General features: G+C 45.8%; 1 protein-coding gene across 1 annotated transcript in view; it reads right to left on the bottom strand.

Moving 5' to 3' along the window:
* L3MBTL4 (L3MBTL histone methyl-lysine binding protein 4) overlaps window positions 1-17674 on the bottom strand; it is a 319099-nt gene that overhangs the window by 165077 nt on the left and 136348 nt on the right. Inside the window, exon 12 of the mRNA XM_055080549.1 lies at window positions 13186-13300. Coding sequence (XP_054936524.1) covers window positions 13186-13300 — 115 coding nt within the window. The remainder of the gene's footprint in view (window positions 1-13185; window positions 13301-17674) is intronic.

The following is a 17674-nucleotide window of genomic DNA, read 5'->3' as shown; positions in this document are numbered from 1 at the left end:
TAATGCTGCAGAGAGAAAATGTCTGTGAAGGAATGATGCCAGTCAAATTAGGAGCATTCTAAAGAATGCTCTAGGGCTGGTGAGACACAGGAGAGGACAGCAGGCCGCTGGCCCGGCCTCGGCAGCTCTGACTGTGCGTCTGCAGCCTCGGCTCAAGGAGCTCCCCGACACGTGGGTCCCGGGAGCAGGGCATGGAGGAAAGGTCTATGGTGGGGCTGCCGGGTGTGCAGGCACGGAGAGCTGTTAGCCCAAGAAGTGGCCGGCGTTCTGCCCTCTCTGATAATCACAGTGATCTCATGTGAAGTGAAACTCACTCTTTTGCCAAGGAAAACAATTCTAATTTTTACTTTCTGGCTTAAAATGAATATCAAAGCATGGATGAAAAGTAATGTATAAGCCAAAGGCTCTTAGTTACCCAATAATTCTGTGTATTTTCAGTTCTACAAGTTTGTCATTTGCAGTATTCATTCAATTTTAGGTTTGTGTATAAATTTTCAACTTCTTGATTCTTGGTTGCTTAAAATGCAGAGTGAAATGGAAAACAAAACCCATAATCTCCATACAGCTTCTTTTATAATGCAAATATATAGTGTTTCTTTTACATGAAAAATATTTGATTCTATCATCATTCCATGGAGTCCTTTACAGATGTATCTACTTATAAAATAAAATGGACAAGTATTTTTTAATCTTTCTAATACGAGGAAAGACACATGAACGAAACATCTCCAAGATGCTAACAGCACTAAGCTTGTCTTTAAAGCAACTGTGGAGTTGCCCTCACCTACCTCCAAGCCCTGAGTGTGAGAGAAGAAGTAGGTGTGGACAGGAGAAAGCATCTCGGGAGGAGGAATTTCTGTCTCCTCACACCGCATCCTGGTGCCCAGCTAGCGCTGCAGTGCCCTGCATGACCTCCACCAAGGCTCCCAGAGGTGCCGGGTAACAGGGCCAGCTCTCCCTCCAAGCTTCGTCATCCTGGTCACCAGTGCACAGCTATGTCCCAGAGGACTTTCCAAGTCCTGGCACAGTGCTCAGTATACTGGTGATACCAAGTAAACCTTCATTCAGTGACAACAGAAACACTACCCCCTAAGAAGGGAAAACCTTCCCTCTCAAGTCGTGTTTCCAGGCAGGCAGTCAATCACCCAAGGACCCCATCAATCAGGCCCTGTAGGGGGCCAAAGGAATAGGAGTATGATAATTGCATCTTGTCCCCTTTTCTTGAAGGCATTATGGTCTTCTGAAGAGGGTGACAGCTCTGTCAGAGAAATCCTGAAAGGTGGACATCCATGTGCTGAGGTCCACAAACGTGGCCCGATGTGACTCATAAACTGGAACCGGGTAAGGACCGGTTTCACCCACTGTCAAACCACTGGGTTATTCCATGACTTTTAGGAGTTAGTGTGCATTTGTTTTCAGTGCCAGTGACTTTGCCCAGAGATGCACCTTGTTTAGACACAATCTACCAGCATCTGTAATGGACAACTAAGACCACCTGGTCACAGGACACCTCAGCTGTGAACAGCGTGTGGCTATGGGGAGCAGGTAACCTGCACAGGGCACCAGAGACCAAGCTTTAGAACAGAGTGAGTGAATCCTGCCCTCGCCCCTCCAGAAGGTGGAGTATACAGGACGAGCACTTCGACAAGGAACATTTAAAACAGTAATATCATTAAGACTGTAAGTACATTTTGAAATGTATTATTTTTCCCTGATCAGTCTATCATGTAAATCTGTAATTAGGGACTTCTAAAATAGCTAACTTTTTTTTTTTAACACAATATGCTGTAATTGTCTATCAAGTCAATGAGTACTTAGGGACTCTTAAAACTGCTGATTACTTGCTTGCTGTATTTTGGAAGAACGAGTACTAAAGATTCCTTATGAAATTCTCCTTAAAACAGAATGAAATTGGAAATGCGCTGTTACCTGGCTAAGTTAACAATCTTCAATTTTTCCTTGGAAAGACATCTATCCATCATCATATTTATCATTCCATATCTGGACTCTAACTGCATTAACTCCTATTTTATAATCTAAGTGAATTTCCATCTCTGACAGAATAAAACTTTTCTAATTCCCAATTCGAAATTGGGTCCCAAATGTTTCTAATCCCAAAGGTCCCAAAGAGGGCTTTATTAATCATTTATTCCTTAATGTAGACTTAAGTCATTTATCTCACTTAACAGGATAAACAATGTGCCAGCCCACATGGTATGATATTTAGGATTCATTCTGTCGTATTTATACATCTGCTAGGTAATGAACTAAATGGAATAAAAACGAGCTATATCTTCTATCAAGTTATGTTCTGTTATGCTTATTTATGTTTAACAGTTAAATAAATTAGCAAGGTTCTCAAGGTCCTTAATATAAGTTACAAAGGTTATAGATATTCTTATAGTAGTTTGTACTACTATTAATATACACTTTAACTTCATAATAATGTTTTGTTTAATTTATTTTGTAATCAAGCATCATAATTACTTCCAAACATAAATCAAGCAGAAGCTAAAGAAAGAACGATGACAAGATTACTTAGACACGGAAGCCAGCTAGGAAATCTCCTTTTTCTGCCTGTCGACTTCCTATTCATGAAAGATTCTTTTGTTAGCTGTGGGGGATGTTTGGCCCACGTGTCCCCTACTAGGGCCTGAACAGACTAATTGCATGGCTACTACTCAAGACCTCACTCCATAAAGGTTGCAGGCGAGAGTCCAGGCTGGTCTCTAGAGATGCTTGTTGTTTTGGCATAAGTGATTAACCAACTCTTAGAGAACTGGATAAACAGATAAATATTTATTGGAAGCCAGACACTGGGGAAATGCTGACAGACACTCCACTCATGAAGCTGACAGTCTCATGGGGACTAGTGACAGAAAGCAAGGAAACAGACAATTAGAGTAATTACGTATTGTGATATGCACAGAGGAGCAAAGGGAGGGGTGAGATGGAAAATCACAATGATGTAACGTGGCCAGGGAAGGCCTTGCTCAGATGGGATCATTCGAGATGAACTCTAAAGGGTGGGAAAGAGTCATATCTTAGAAGAGCAGATGGACCGTTCTGGACAGAGAAGATGGCGTATGCAAAGGCCCTGGGGTGGAAAGAATTTGCATTTAAGAAATGGAAAGAAAGGAGTGAGTAGAGCAGAGGGAGGTGAAAGGAAGACAAGGAGGTTCACCTCACGTTCTCTCTCTCTTCCTGCATTTCCCCTCTGGTCTCATCCCACCCCCTCCTCAGGCTGGTGCTGAAGTGGGCATTTATTTACGAATAGGGAGCCCCCAGACAAGGCTGGGTGAGGGCCAGCTATCTGCCTCCTTTGGTATACTAAGGAGTGGCTGTGCATCACTAGGAGAAGATCCCACATGGCAGAAGGTGATGGTGTAGCAGTGGCCAGTGGCCAAGTTAATGAGCCCAAGGCTGTCCTTCTGCTTCAGCACAGCCTGTGTGGGACCGCAAGGGACCCAGAAGTTCATCCGTGCCTTAGTAAGGAGGCTCGGGGTCTCTGAAAGGGCTGGAGGGTAAGCAGAGGCCTGGGGTCGGGATACAAAAGCCACGTAAAGAGAGAGTTGAGGACTAGAGAAAACAGCCAGACCACAGTATCTTGGGGCATGAAGATACTGGTCCCCCAGGCCCAAGAAGGATTCCTCTTTATGGATCAGTGAGGCTCATCCAGCCTTTTCCCTAGAAGCAGCTGCACACCCTGTGAGCTGCTGATTTTCACGAGCAACATACTCTGACTGCAGACTCTCCAGGCATAAGGCTGTGATGCAATGTCACCTATTTCTATGTTTTGCCCTCCACTTCCCATCATGCCTCCTGCAACGCTGCTGATGCTGCAAAACAGGCTGCTGTCCCTTTCCGGAAACCCAGGCTCAGCACTGCCAGAGGCCTCTCCACGGCTGGAACCTCATACCGGCTGGGCCACCCGCCCCTCCCATCTGAAGAGGGGTAATGGGGCCTGATTATAAAGGTACACACTGTGGATTCAGCCAAGTCAGGAAGAACATTCCGACCAGGGCCAGAGGCCCACCTTTGTCTCTAACAAGGTGGGCAAACCACTGTGTCTCCAGGCCCTGAATGCTGGCTGGGGGATTGACGAGCTCAGAGGATTCTGGCAGGTTTATGTTCTACCTCCATGTCGTTGGTGCCTCCCAAGGATAAAGCGTTTTTTCTAGTTGGCTGGAACTTGCCGAGAATAAGAATCAAATCCTCTCTCCTACACCTGCGGGGTCCTGTACCCTTGCTGAGAGGGCGGTTTGTTCCTCTCAAGCTGGGATGGGGCATTCACGGCGCCAGCACAGAGGCCAGTCCAGTCTGCTGGGAGGGTCAACTGCCGGGAGATGCTCTCCCTGGTGGGCTGGTGGCCCTGTGTCACCCACATCCCCACCGGCTCTTGTCATGGCACATCGGTACTTTGTCATTTCAGAAAAAAACACTTTATACTTACGTTGGTGAGAAACGTCGATTGGTTACCACGTGGCGCATCCAAAACTGCATTTAATTTAAATGATGATTCTTTTGTCTCCAGCTATATCTACTTTATTAGAGGCACTGGGACCTGTCAGTGTCCAGTAATAAATATTGGATATTTCTATTTTATTATTTCTATTACTACTTTAAAATATGAACAAAACATTTCCATGCAACTGAGTATTTCCTTCTGTTTAACTCTGATTTCTAAAAGAGTGTTTAAAACAAGGCCTGAAGGGGCAGGGGGGTGAAATAAGTGTAGACAAGTGACATTTATAAAGTGTAGGAAGTCAGGAAAATGACAAACAGATGGGTCAAACATTCAGCGGCCCACTGTGCACGGCGGATGGGGCCGAGCCATCCTGGTCCACGGGGTGGGTTGGCCGGGGGAGGCCAGCTAGGGTCAGAGGGCCAGGCCAGGTGGCTGATTAGCACACCTGACTCTGGCCCCATCACAGGCATTTTTCTGACACGCATCCACCACCTGCAAGAGCTGTGAACAGTCGGAGCAGCAGAGGTGAGTGATACAAGGAGCCTGCCCCGCAGACCTCGTGGTCTCCGGGAGCCACCGTTCCCCCCTCAGCCTGTGTCTGCAGCCCGAGCCTGCCTGCTCGTGGTGGGGGGGTGAGCCTGCGATGGGGACCAGCAGCACCGGGCAGCCCCTGCCTGCCAGGGAGAACTATTCTAGAAAGCGGGACAGAGAGCACAGAGGCACAGAAGCACATCACACCAGTCGGTGCCCAGGGACCGTGCCGAGAAACAGAGGCGGCTCCGGGGCCAAAGGGTGCAGGGGGCTTATCTGGGAGGGGACACCTGAGCGAGTCTCAGGAGGTAGCATGCGGTGGCATGCAGCTGCAAGCCAAGGAACAGCAGCGGCTCAAGCGGAGACACACAGCTGGTGTGCTGCGGGCAGTGCCAGGGCCAGGGCGGCGGGCTGGGCGATGCCAGCTACAAACTGGCAGCTGCCATCTACCTCAACGAGGATTAAACCATGAGCCGCTGCAGCTGCTGACCTTCAACACCCCCTGAAACGAGTTCAGGGTGAACTCTGTGCTTTGGGAAAAACTGGCACAACAGGTCTTCAGATAGTTAGATATTTTCAGGAGCTGATTTTATGAGCCCAATTCTCGTATCTCCTTGTGTCTAGAAAAGCACTAAAATCCTTCATGGTGGCGTCTGCTCCATGTTGCTAGCAGTAACCTTCTGCAAAAAATATGTGCTTGGTTGCACGCTTCGCCCTTCACCAAAATCACGTCTATACCAACCTTCCCCCTACATCTTTGGAACAGTTTCTCAGAGCTATCTGAAATGCTGTCTTCTGGGCTATAGTCCCCATTTGGCCCCACATAAAACTTAACTCACTACTCTCATGTTGTGCGTTATTTTTTCAGTTGAGAGCAAGCAGGGACAAGAGCAAAAACCCTGGCGGGAGCTTCCAGGGGTCTCCAAGTGAGGGCCCCCAGGTGAGAACTCCAGGGCAGGAGAGCGGCAAGAAAAATGTCACTCTAACACAACAGAACAGAGGACAAAATCCTGCGGGATGATGAGGATGAAGAGACAATTCATCTCCCTGAGGACATCAGACAAGACTTTGGAGAGGAGTTGACCTTTGACTGCAAAGAACTTCACCTTCTGCCCAAATGCTGTGGCATAAACACTGGCACAAGGAACGCAGAGCCCACCCAGGGCCAAGGAGCCACCCCTGTAGACTAAGGAGAGAGGCAGGAGCAGACCGGAGGACAGAGGACAGGGCCATGGCCCACACTGGGGGTGAAGGAGCTGTAAGCTGTGCCGACCGATGCGGGAAGGCGCAGAGGAGAGCTGCTGACATGCGTCTCGTCCAACAACCAGAAAGCTACCGAACGACAGTGAGAATAACTTCATGTCTCTAGTGGTGTACATTTACGACTGCTATTGTGAGTTATAATAAGAAGTATAGGGGCTTCCCTGGTGGCGCAGTGGTTGAGGGTCCGCCTGCCGATGCAGGGAATGCGGGTTCGTGCCCCGGTCTGGGGGGATCCCACATGCCGCGGAGCAGCTGGGCCCGTGAGCCATGGCCGCTGGGCCTGCGTGTCCGGAGCCTGTGCTCCGCAACGGGAGAGGCCGCGACAGTGAGAGGCCCGCATACCGCAAAAAAAAAAAAAAAAAAAAGAAGTATATACTGAGTCTTCATCCCTGTTCTGGCACAGAGCTCCTAAAATCCTTGGAATTTCCTGTGTCTTCTGTTAACGTTAACGAGGTGACTTTCGGAAAGCATGGAAGGATGGGAGCCGGTGGCCAGGAGAACCAATCATCAGAGGTTTGGAACTTCCAGACTTCCAGTCCAACCCCCCGAGCCCCGACCCCAGGGAGGGGAGAGGAGCTGGAAGTCAAGTTCAATCACCAATGGCCAATGATTTAATCAGTCGTGCCTCCGTAATGAAGCCTCCACAAAAACCCCAAAGGATGGCCAGGTTGGCGAAACCCGGGAGAGTGGGGCCTGGGGAGGGCAGGGGAGCTCCGACCCCTCCCCCAGACCTCACCCTGCACATCTCTTCCACAGGCTGTTGCTGAGGTAGATCCTTTTATGATGAACCAGTGACCTAGCGGGTAAACTGTTCCTGAGTTCTGTGAGCCGCTCTAGCAAATCAAACCTAAGGAGAGGGTGGTGGGAACCTCCAGATCTACAGCCAGTCCCCCGGAAGCACAGGTGACCACCTGGACTTGTGACTGGTGTGTGAACTGGGGATGGGGATGGGGGGGCAGTCATGTAGGACTGAGCCCTAACCTCCAGTAAACAGTGTTAGACTTGAGCTGAACCGTGGGACACCCGGCTGGTGTCGGAGAATTGCTTGGTGTGGGTGAAAAACCCACACGCACATTGGAACTGGGTGCAAAACATATTCAGATTTTTATTTTAAAGGACAGCAAAGTTCTTTCATTCGTAGTTTCACGGGGCTTACGGGGCCTGCTTTTCTTAAGTCTAAGTCAGTCATTCTAAATTTGTCAAACTGTCCTACATGTCATTCCAAATTCGCTCAGAGATCAGCAGCCCCTTTACGGACAGTGCAGTTATAACAAAGAACCATACTGGTTGTTTAAGTTTTAGGAAGTAAAGTCAACTCCCAATTTTCTGGATCAATGAAGAGAAACGGCGGCCTAGGAAGCCAATGTGCCGGCCCTGCTCCTTCCTGTGGGGTCACTGAGCCCAGACAACCAGCGGCGGGCATTATGGTGGTCAAGGCATTTCACCTCCCAAGCCTGCGAGTCCCAGAGGTGAAGTAACTCGCCCAAAGGCACAGGCAGTCAGAGCAGAATGGAAATTTAAACCCAAGTTTTTCTAACTCTGAGGTCTCATCTTGCTTCTCAAGCTCAGTAAATTTCCAAAGCAAAAAACATCAGGCATCCCATTGCCTGGCGGATTTGTGGGTAAATGATTAATAATATAATAAAAGAAATGAGCTCTATTTAAACAAATTTAGCATTGAATGTAACTGGGATTACAGTTCCCAAACGCGATGACTAAAAAGACTGCCAAAAGGCAGTGCTGTAGCTGCCTGAAGTGGGCATGGGCTTTTGGTTCTGATATTTTTATATCTTTTTAAGGACATTCAGGGAATGCAAAGCACAACAGAAAGATCCTGACACCTCAGTGTTAAATCTTAAGTATGTAATTTTGATTCTACTTGTAGGAAAAGTCCACCATGCAGGATTATATGTCAGATAAAACAGGAAAATTGTGCCCGCATGGCCTAAGAAAAGGAGATCTCAATCCGGCAGTGGACACAAGGTGAAGTGCCGGTGGGCACCTGGCTGGTAACAGAGGCTAAGAGGAAGTCATCGTCACCTGATCCTACAAGCTGGCGCTCTTCCCAGCTGAATGGGGACATTCAAGTTTCACTCTCAAGAGGCTTTTCACAGTTACCTTTTCAAGAACTTACATTTGTCCTTTGTGATTGAATATTATGAATTATTAAATATCATGGTCTTGGCCAAAATACACTGCACAAACATTTCTACAGAAGTATGGGGCTATACAGCATGTACTACATCTTGGCTCGGTTTCTGCAGTGAGTATAAATATGCTGATTGAATGACATTAGAAATAGATACAAACTCATTTAGAAAAACAAAATTTTAATGAAGTCTAATAAAATGTGCATGAGAACCAACAAATTCTAATTGTGCTTGTTACTTGTGGCATTTCCATCTTTAGAGCCACGGCTCTCCCTCCACTGGCCCAAGTCCCCTGTGCTCTTCTGAACCCAGGTCAACACCATTCTAAAAGCCTCGGCAGACTAGCCCTACGTCATTCTCCTCTGTCTTTAAAAGCACATTAACAATCTACATCCAGTGTTGCTCATTCATAGGCAGGTATGCGATTTTACTCTATTTCATCCCCTTCTAAACTGCACATCCCTCAGACATAAGTTGGGAGGTCGCTGAAGACAGAATAAACTCACCTATTATATGTTTATATATTTTACTCCTTTGTTTCCAAGGCATTTATCATAATTCTGAGCTACAAATCTGTTGAAAAAGGGTCAAAGGAAAATATTCATAAAGAAAAACAGATGAGAAGAATCGATTTAAAAACCGTCTACCTCATATTTTCTTTGATTGCTCTTGTTTTCACACAACACCCCTTGTAGACAACCTGTGCTATCTTTTGTGAAAATTCACTAGAGTAAATCAATAAAACAGGTAAAGTTCAAGTCAGGTTCTGCCTCCACAAAATGATAGGGTAGACTGCATGATCGCTAAGCCTTTTTCCAGGGACTTCCCTGGTGGCGCAGTGGTTGAGAATCCGCCTGCCAATGCAGGGGACACGGGTTCGAGCCCTGGTCCGAGAAGATCCCACACGCCGCGGAGCGACTAAGCCTGTGTGTCACAACTACGGAGCCTGCGCTCTAGAGCCCACGAGCCACAACTACTGAGCCTGCGTGCCACAACTACTGAAGCCTGCGTACCTGAAGCCTATGCTCCGCAACGGGTGAGGCCGCCGCGGTGAGAGGCATACGCACCGTGGCAGGGAGTGAGCAACTGGAGGGAGACTGCGCGCAGCAGCGACGACCCACTGCAGCCAAAATTAAATAAGTTAAAATAAAAATTAAGCCTTTCTCCAAGCCCTAAACGTTTAGTAGTCTTTGCAATGTTTGATCAATAAAGCTATCGTATTATATATAATAAAGCACTGAAGGCAATTGTTGTATCACATAAATATCACAAAAGTAGAACAACAGAGTACAAACAATGTCTGAAAGTTAAAATATCTGAAAATACCTTAAAATATCTGAAAATTAATGTTGGTAAGATGACTTTATCTGTTCATGTGTGATAAAATGCTCTGTGTGGTTTTACAGATCTACTTACAAAATGTATTGGGTTGGCCGAAAAGTGGGTTCAGATTTTTAGTAAGATGTTACGAAAAACCCAAACGAACTTTTTGACCAGCCCAATAATTACTTTGATCTGATTATCAAAGATATTGGACATACAAATTTGGTTTGAATTGTATGAGCCAAGGAGATCAACGCTTTGACTTAAAATAGCATGGGCAGTAAAAGATGATTTGAGGTGGCTGTTTGTACAAATACACCCTCAAGAGACGGGACAGGAGTGAAGAGGCTACATGTGGTCCTAACTGCGGAGCAAGTGCTCCCGCCAGCTCCTCAGCACACAGGCATCTGACACCGACTGCACGGTGTGACTTTCTGTAAACACAGTTAAGAGAGCAGGGTATAGTTGACGTATTGTCTTCAGAATCTTATGAGGCCAATGTTCAAGGCACTATCAGTAATTCTGTTTAGTATAAATGAAGTAATTCTGTTCTTGGTGGGAAACGGTGGAAGGGTAAGGCATGAGGTGAGCAGAGGACAGACTGCGACAGGCCTGGTACATGTGAAGGAGTCTCAAGTCTAAAGGTACTGCTAAGAGGTTAGATTTGGGTTTTACACAGACTATTACAGCAAAGAAACGAGACAAGATGGTTAGGAAGCTGTTGCAACATCAATGCTAGACCGTCAAATTTTGTTTTGCTGGAGGACCTAGACAAACCATTTGTCTTTACTTTCCAGTGGAAAAAGATTCTGTGATAAATAAGTAGGCAAATAAATACTGGAGTAGGGCTGTGTGTGTGTGTGTGTGTGTGTGTGTGTGTGTGTGTGTGTGTGTGTGTGTGTGTGTGTGTGTGTGTGTGTGTGTATTTTTGCTTTAACGATGGGGCCATATATATTGAACCACACTATGAACATGTCTTAAAGTCTAGGTATTTAAAAATTAATAAGATTTGTGTGTGTGTGTGTGTGTGTGTGTGTGTGTGTGTGTGTGTGTGTGTGTGTGTATTTTTGCTTTAACGATGGGGCCATATATATTGAACCACACTATGAACATGTCTTAAAGTCTAGGTATTTAAAAATTAATAAGACTAATGATGCAGATATGAATAATTACAAAAAATAGGGTTAAACAAGTAACCTATAATAAACTGTATTAATAATAATTAATCCCAACACATTTATAACCAAAAAGCAAGCACAGCAGTAATAGAATATCATGACCAACTGAAGACATCCAATTCCCCCAAATAATAGGGATTCCAATTACTTAAGTGCACATACTCAAAACAGGAGTCTTACAATATTGCCAGGAATACATGAAAGCCTAACTTAAGAAAAAAACTAAATTTAAATATTTGGAAAACTCTAGTCACCTATTCATTTTAGCACAATTTCGAATTTTGTAATCCTTAATAATTCACATAGTTTTAGGTAAAAACGAAAATCTATAGAATGTTACATCATTTTCTGATAGCAGCTAACACTAATTGAGCACATCCTGTGGGCCAGGCAGTTTTTGAGGTGTTATGCACAAATTTATCTCATTTCATCATTACAGATCATGAGACTGACACACTAATATCACCTCCATTTTCTAGATGAGGAAACAGGCACAGATCACACAGCTAAGCAAAGCAGTGATACTGAGATTCACATCTCAGCACTCTTGACTCCAGATTTCACACGCTCAACCACTAGGCAATCCTGCCTCTAGAGCCTGAATTTTTACATTGGGAGGACCAGTGTGACTCACTAACTAGCAAATTGCAGACCATATTCTGCAAACCATTTGTACCTATGATGAGAACTCAAATGCAATGGTACTGGGAAGGGGAAGAAGGCGTCAGAGATGGGTTCTGAGAAATTAAGAAAGAGAACCACCAAGACTTGATGACTGGCTGTATGTGTGGGGTGAGGGAGGGGTAGGGAGGGAGCAGAGTCTAGAATGACTGCATGGGAAGCAGCAACTTTGGAATCAAGTAGCAACTACGGTAGAAAGACAAGCTTTTGGCTCGGGATGGAGCTGAGGTTCGATCCATAGACTTTGCGAAGCTTCTGAGACATTTGGGTCGAGAAGCCAGGTAGGCAGCCTGACCAAGGAACAGGTGATGGTTGAGGCGGAGTGAAGACAGCTGTCTCTGTACCTGAAACGCTGATCCGGGCCCACCTCCCTTGAAATCCCTACTTGAGAAGCTTACTGGGATGAGGGATAGAATGTGCGTGCTGGTGGGTGGGGGAGTGGTTAACATCAACCGAGAGACACCTCCCTGGCAAGATGGGATGCAAGATCAGGGAGAACAGAAAGTGGGATCAGCAAAAAGCACAAAGCAAATACGCTAACCCTTCCCCCCTCCATGGAACTGACCTTGTTCTCCCTGTTTTACATTCTCTGTATGCTGACCCTGCACTTGCTAATGGACTGTAAGTTACATGAGGACCTGCACCTCATCCATGTGTAGTTTCTGAAGTATCTCGCACAATGTCAAAATGTTTGTCAGGTTATTATGTCAGTAATTCTCCTTATTTCTAAGAGAAGTTAAGGAACTCTTTCAAAGACGCAGTTAATCCTTTTAGATCTAAGGTTCAAGCATCATTGGGCTGGTTCATCCTCATTAACAGCATAGGAGGCTACCTTCACCCCAAGAAACCAAAGGGAGGACAACAGAAGCAGTGGGGGAACAAAGCAAACATAAGGAGGGAGAGTGCTCGCAAAATGTCTGAAACTAGTTATTAGTCATGTCAGCCTAATCTGATCAGAGGAATCCTGCAGACGAAAGAATAAAATATTTTGGTTTGAGGTTTATTAGAATTTAGAATGGTTAATTACCTCCTTAACTTTAAGTACCTAGAAAGACAGAAATAATGAAGATACCGATATAACAGAAACCTAGAAAGACAGAAATAATGAAGATACCGATATAACAGAAGGTTGTCTTTTTTCCAATTTTTACAACTAAAATTTTTCTAATTGCTGAAATTTAAAATACTTTTGTTCTTCTAAAACTTTTTGAAACCTACTCTGTAAAACAAAATTAATTAAGATACGATGTTTAAGAAAACAAAAAGTACTTCAGCTAAAAGTGAAGGCCAAAATTAGATGGATTTAGATCTGGCTCAGTTTTCCAAACTAAAACATGGAAAACAAAGATTCTGCCAGATAACATTATCAAAATAATTCCTTAATGTTGATAACTCTTCATTTATATAGAGCATGTCTTTTGAGGCTTAATTGTGAATAACTGGCTTTCAGTGTAGCTATAGTGCTGATTAATCAATTCACCTATGTGATATTGAGCTTTAAAATACTTATAATGACATGAAATAAACAGCATTAAGATAGGCTCCAGGCTAAGTATTTAAAAAGCAACAACACAAAGAGCATGATACTCACGATGTGGCACTTCCAGGGGATGACCTGTGACGTCACACCATCCGATTGGGTGAATGTCAGGGCTGTCTGTATCCATCCAGTAGTCATATTTGTGGTCCCAGCCATCGAAATGGACCTGTTGCAAATGAGAACTTAGTAATCAGTATATCACTATGCCTGTGTCAAAATATTACAGAACATATCTCTGAAATTGAGATTAAAATTGTTGTAATCTCACATTACAGCTGAAACAATACTGAAACTGTGCTATGAAACAGCTTTCTAATCTAACCACCAAAGGCTGTTGTACCAATTTTTCCAAAAAATTTAAAAAGTTGTTACATTAAAAAAATCTGTCGGGACTTCCCTGGTGGCACAGTGGTTAAGAATCCACCTGCCAATGCAGGGGACATGGGTTCGATCCCTGGTCCAGGAAGATCCCACATGCCGTGGAGCAACTAAGCCCATGCACCACAACTACTGAGCCAACGGGCCACAACTACTGAAGCCCAAGTGCCTAGAGCCTGTACTCCACAACAAGAGAAGCCACTGCAATGAGAGGCCCGCACACCACAACGAAGAGTAGCCCCTGCTCGCTGCAACTAGAGAAAGCCCGTGTGCAGCAACGAGGACCCAACACAGCCAAAAATAAATAAATAAATTTATAAAAACAAATAAATAAAAATAAAAAATCTGGATTGATTAGAATTTGAAAGGATAGGACAAATCCATTTTCCCATCTAAGATAGTCTATGATGTTGAACGGGCCACAACTACTGAAGCCCAAGTGCCTAGAGCCTGTACTCCACAACAAGAGAAGCCACTGCAATGAGAGGCCCGCACACCACAACGAAGAGTAGCCCCTGCTCGCTGCAACTAGAGAAAGCCCGTGTGCAGCAACGAGGACCCAACACAGCCAAAAATAAATAAATAAATTTATAAAAACAAATAAATAAAAATAAAAAATCTGGATTGATTAGAATTTGAAAGGATAGGACAAATCCATTTTCCCATCTAAGATAGTCTATGATGTTGTTGAGAGAACACTTCCTGTTCTGCAGCCACTGCAAGAACAAAGTCAGCATCCTCAACAATGAGAGGCACCATCTGACACCAGTATAAACCTTACACTGACAGGAAATATATGGAGTAGAGTAAAAGGAAGCAATAAATGTCAAAATCCTGACAAATGAGAGATGGGGCCATTGAACCAAAAGAGGAAAAGAAAGCAGATAATATGTGCTGCTAAGGTAGAAGGATTGAGAGCTATCTTAACAGCTATTAAAGGATGAAGTGTAAGTTGTCAGGAAACCTGAGGACACGACAAGGTAGAGCCCAGTCCAGCAAGCCTACTGGTTATCACTGTTTCACATCTCACCTACAAAACACACACACACACACACACACACACACACACACTTACTTCACATATATACAAATAAGTCTAAGAATAATGAAAATAAATCCCAATATCTGAAGCAAAAAGCAATTACTTTTGAAACTTATCACACTCCATGTTCTACAAGTTTCATAACTTGAAAGAATCAAATTTATTTGTGAAGGCAAAAAAAAAAAAAAGAATGGTAGTATTTCATTGTTAAATAACTTTACTTATTCTCATGTATTTTCTGTTTCTATCAATTAAATGGAGAATCTGTCCTTCTCAGTGTAAAAAAAAAATTCCTCATTAATTCATACTTTGAATGCAAAGAGCAAGATGTATAGCGTTATAATAAACTGAGATGTAAGTATTATTATCCCCCCAAAAAAGAAAGGTAAAATTGTATGGAGTAAGTGCCAAATAAAATCCCAACATTTTTTTCTCAAGATCCATCTTTCCAAGTAAGTGGTTCTCAAAGTGTGGTTCCCAGACCAGCGGCGTCAGTTATCACCTGGACAATGCAAATTGTCAGGCCCCAATCCAATCCTACTGAATCAGAAACACTAAAGGATGGGGCCTAAGGGTCTCTGTGTAAACGAGTCCTCCAGATGCATCTGATGCAAGCTTAAGTTTGAGAACCAGTAATCTTAGGAACAACGTTCAAAACAATTCTTCTACCACACTGAGGCTTCTGCACATGACAGAGTAACAACTATAAAACTGGAGAAAATATATGAAGTGGTGTTTTCAGACACTGGACAACAGGCAGCACAGAAATGTGATTCCGGGCTTCCCTGGTGGTGCAGTGGTTGAGAGTCCGCCTGCCAATGCAGGGGACACGGGTTTGTGCCCCGGTCTGGGAAGATCCCACACGCCACGGAGCGGCTAGGCCCGTGAGCCATGGCCGCTGAGCCTGCGCGTCCGGGGCCTGTGCTCCGCAACGGGAGAGGCCACAACAGTGAGAGGCCCGCGTACCAAAAAAAATAAATAAATAAATAAATATGATCCCTAAGTGCACCAAGATGAGCCCTGAATGTCAGCCTGAAGACCATTTTCTCCCAGCAGCACAGGGAGGAGAAACATAAAAAAGGAGTTGGGCTGTTCTGAGGAGACAAAGATTACAGTTCAGAGCTGAGGAAGCAGCTGGAAATTGGAGGACAAAGACTGGAGAGGTGAAGCAGGCAAGATGGCGGAAGAGTAAGACGCGGAGATCACCTTCCTCCTCACAGATACATCAGAAATACGGCTACACGTGGAACTTCTCCTATAGAACACCCACCGAACGCTGGCAGAAGACCTCAGACCTCACAAAAGGCAAGAAACCCCCCACGTACCTGGGTAGGCAAAAGAAAAAAGAAAAAACAGAGACAAAGAATAGGGACGGGACCTGCACCAGTGGGAGGGAGCCGTGAAGGAGGAAAGGTTCCCACACCCTAGAAGCCCCTTCGCGGGCGGAGACTGTGGGTGGCGGAGGGGGAAGCTCCGGAGCCTCGGAGGAGAGCGCAGTAGCGGGGTGCGGAGGGCAAAGCGGAGAGATTCCCGCACAGAGGATCGGTGCCGACCAGCACTCACCAGCCCGAGAGGCTTGTCTGCTCACCCGCCGGGGCGGGCGGGGGCTGGGAGCTGAGCCTCGGGCTTCAGTTGGATCCCAGGGAAAGGTCTGGAGTTGGCAGAGTGAAAACAGCCTGAGGGGGCTAGTGCGCCACGGCTAGCCGGGAGGGAGTCCGGTTGAAGTCTGGGGCTGCCGAAGAGGCAAGAGACCTTTTCTTCCCTCTTTGCTTCCTGGTGCGCGAGGAGAGGGGTTTAAGCGCGCCGCTTAAAGGAGCTCCAGAAACGGGCGCGGAGCTACCGAAGAGACAAGAGACTTTTTTTTTGCCTCTTTGTCTCCTAGTGCGAGAGGAAGAGGGGATTAAGCGCATCGCGTAAAGGAGCTCCAGAAACGGGCGCGGAGCTGCCAAAGAGACAGGAGACTTTTTCTTGCCTCTTTGCTTCCTGGGGCGCGAGGAGAGGGGATTAAGGGCACCGCGTAAAGGAGCTCCAGAAACGGGCGCGAGCCGCGGCTGTCGGCGAGGACAGCAGAGACGGGCGTGGGACGCTAGGGTTGCTGCTGCCGCCACCAAGAGGCCTGTGTGCAAGCACAGGTCACTCTCCACACCGCCCCTCCCGGGAGCTCGTGCAGCCCGCCACTGCCGGGGCCCCGGGATCCAGGGACAGCTTCCCCGGGAGAACGCGTGGCGCGCCTCAGGCCGGTGCAGCCTCACGCCGGCCTCTGCCGCCGCAAGCTAGTCCCGCGTCCGTGCCCCTCGTCCCCCGGCCTGTGCCAGAGCCCCCAAATCACCTGCTTCTTTAACCCCGTCCTGTCTGAGCGAAGGGCAGACGCCCTCGGACGACCTACACGCAGAGGCGGGGCCAAGTCCAAAGCTGAACCCCAGGAGCTGTGCGAACAAAGAGGAGAGGGGGAGGTTTTTCCCAGCAGCCTCAGAAGCAGCGGATTAAAGCTCCACAATCAACTTGAAGTGCCCTGCATCTGTGGAAAACCTGAATAGACAGCGAAATATCCCAAGTTGAGGAGGTGGACTTTGGGAGCAAGATATACTATTATTTTCCCCTTTTTTCTTTTTGTGAGTGTGTATGTGTGTGCTGCTGTGTGAGATTTGGTCTGTAGAGCTTGGTTTCCACCATTTGTCCTATGGTTAGACCGACCCGTTTTTTGTTTTTCTAATAGAAATTTTTCTTCTTAATAATTATTTTTATTTTTTTATTTTTTATTTTAATAACTATATTTTATTCTACTTTATTTTTTCTTCTCCCTTTCTTTCTTCCTTTCTTCCTTCCTTTCTTCCCTCCTTCCCTCCTTTCTTCCTTCCTTCCTCCCTTCCTTCCTTCCTTTCTTCCTCCCTTTCTTCCTCCCTTCCTTCCTCCCTTTCTTCCTCCCTTCCTTCCTCTCTTCCTTCCTCCCTTTCTTCCGCTCCTCCTTCCTTTCTTGCTTCCTTGCTTCCTTTCTTCCTTCCTTCCTTTATCCTTCCTCCCTCCCTTTCTTCCTTCCTTCCTTCCTTCTTTCCCTCCCTCCCTCCCTCCTTCCTTCCTTCCTTCCTTCCTTCCTTTTCTTTACTTTCTATTTTTTTCTCC

The sequence above is a fragment of the Physeter macrocephalus genome, chromosome 19 (genome assembly GCF_002837175.3).
Source record: "Physeter macrocephalus isolate SW-GA chromosome 19, ASM283717v5, whole genome shotgun sequence".
NCBI classification, from domain to species: Eukaryota; Metazoa; Chordata; class Mammalia; order Artiodactyla; family Physeteridae; genus Physeter; species Physeter macrocephalus.
This window is presented reverse-complemented; position numbering and strand designations above follow the sequence as displayed.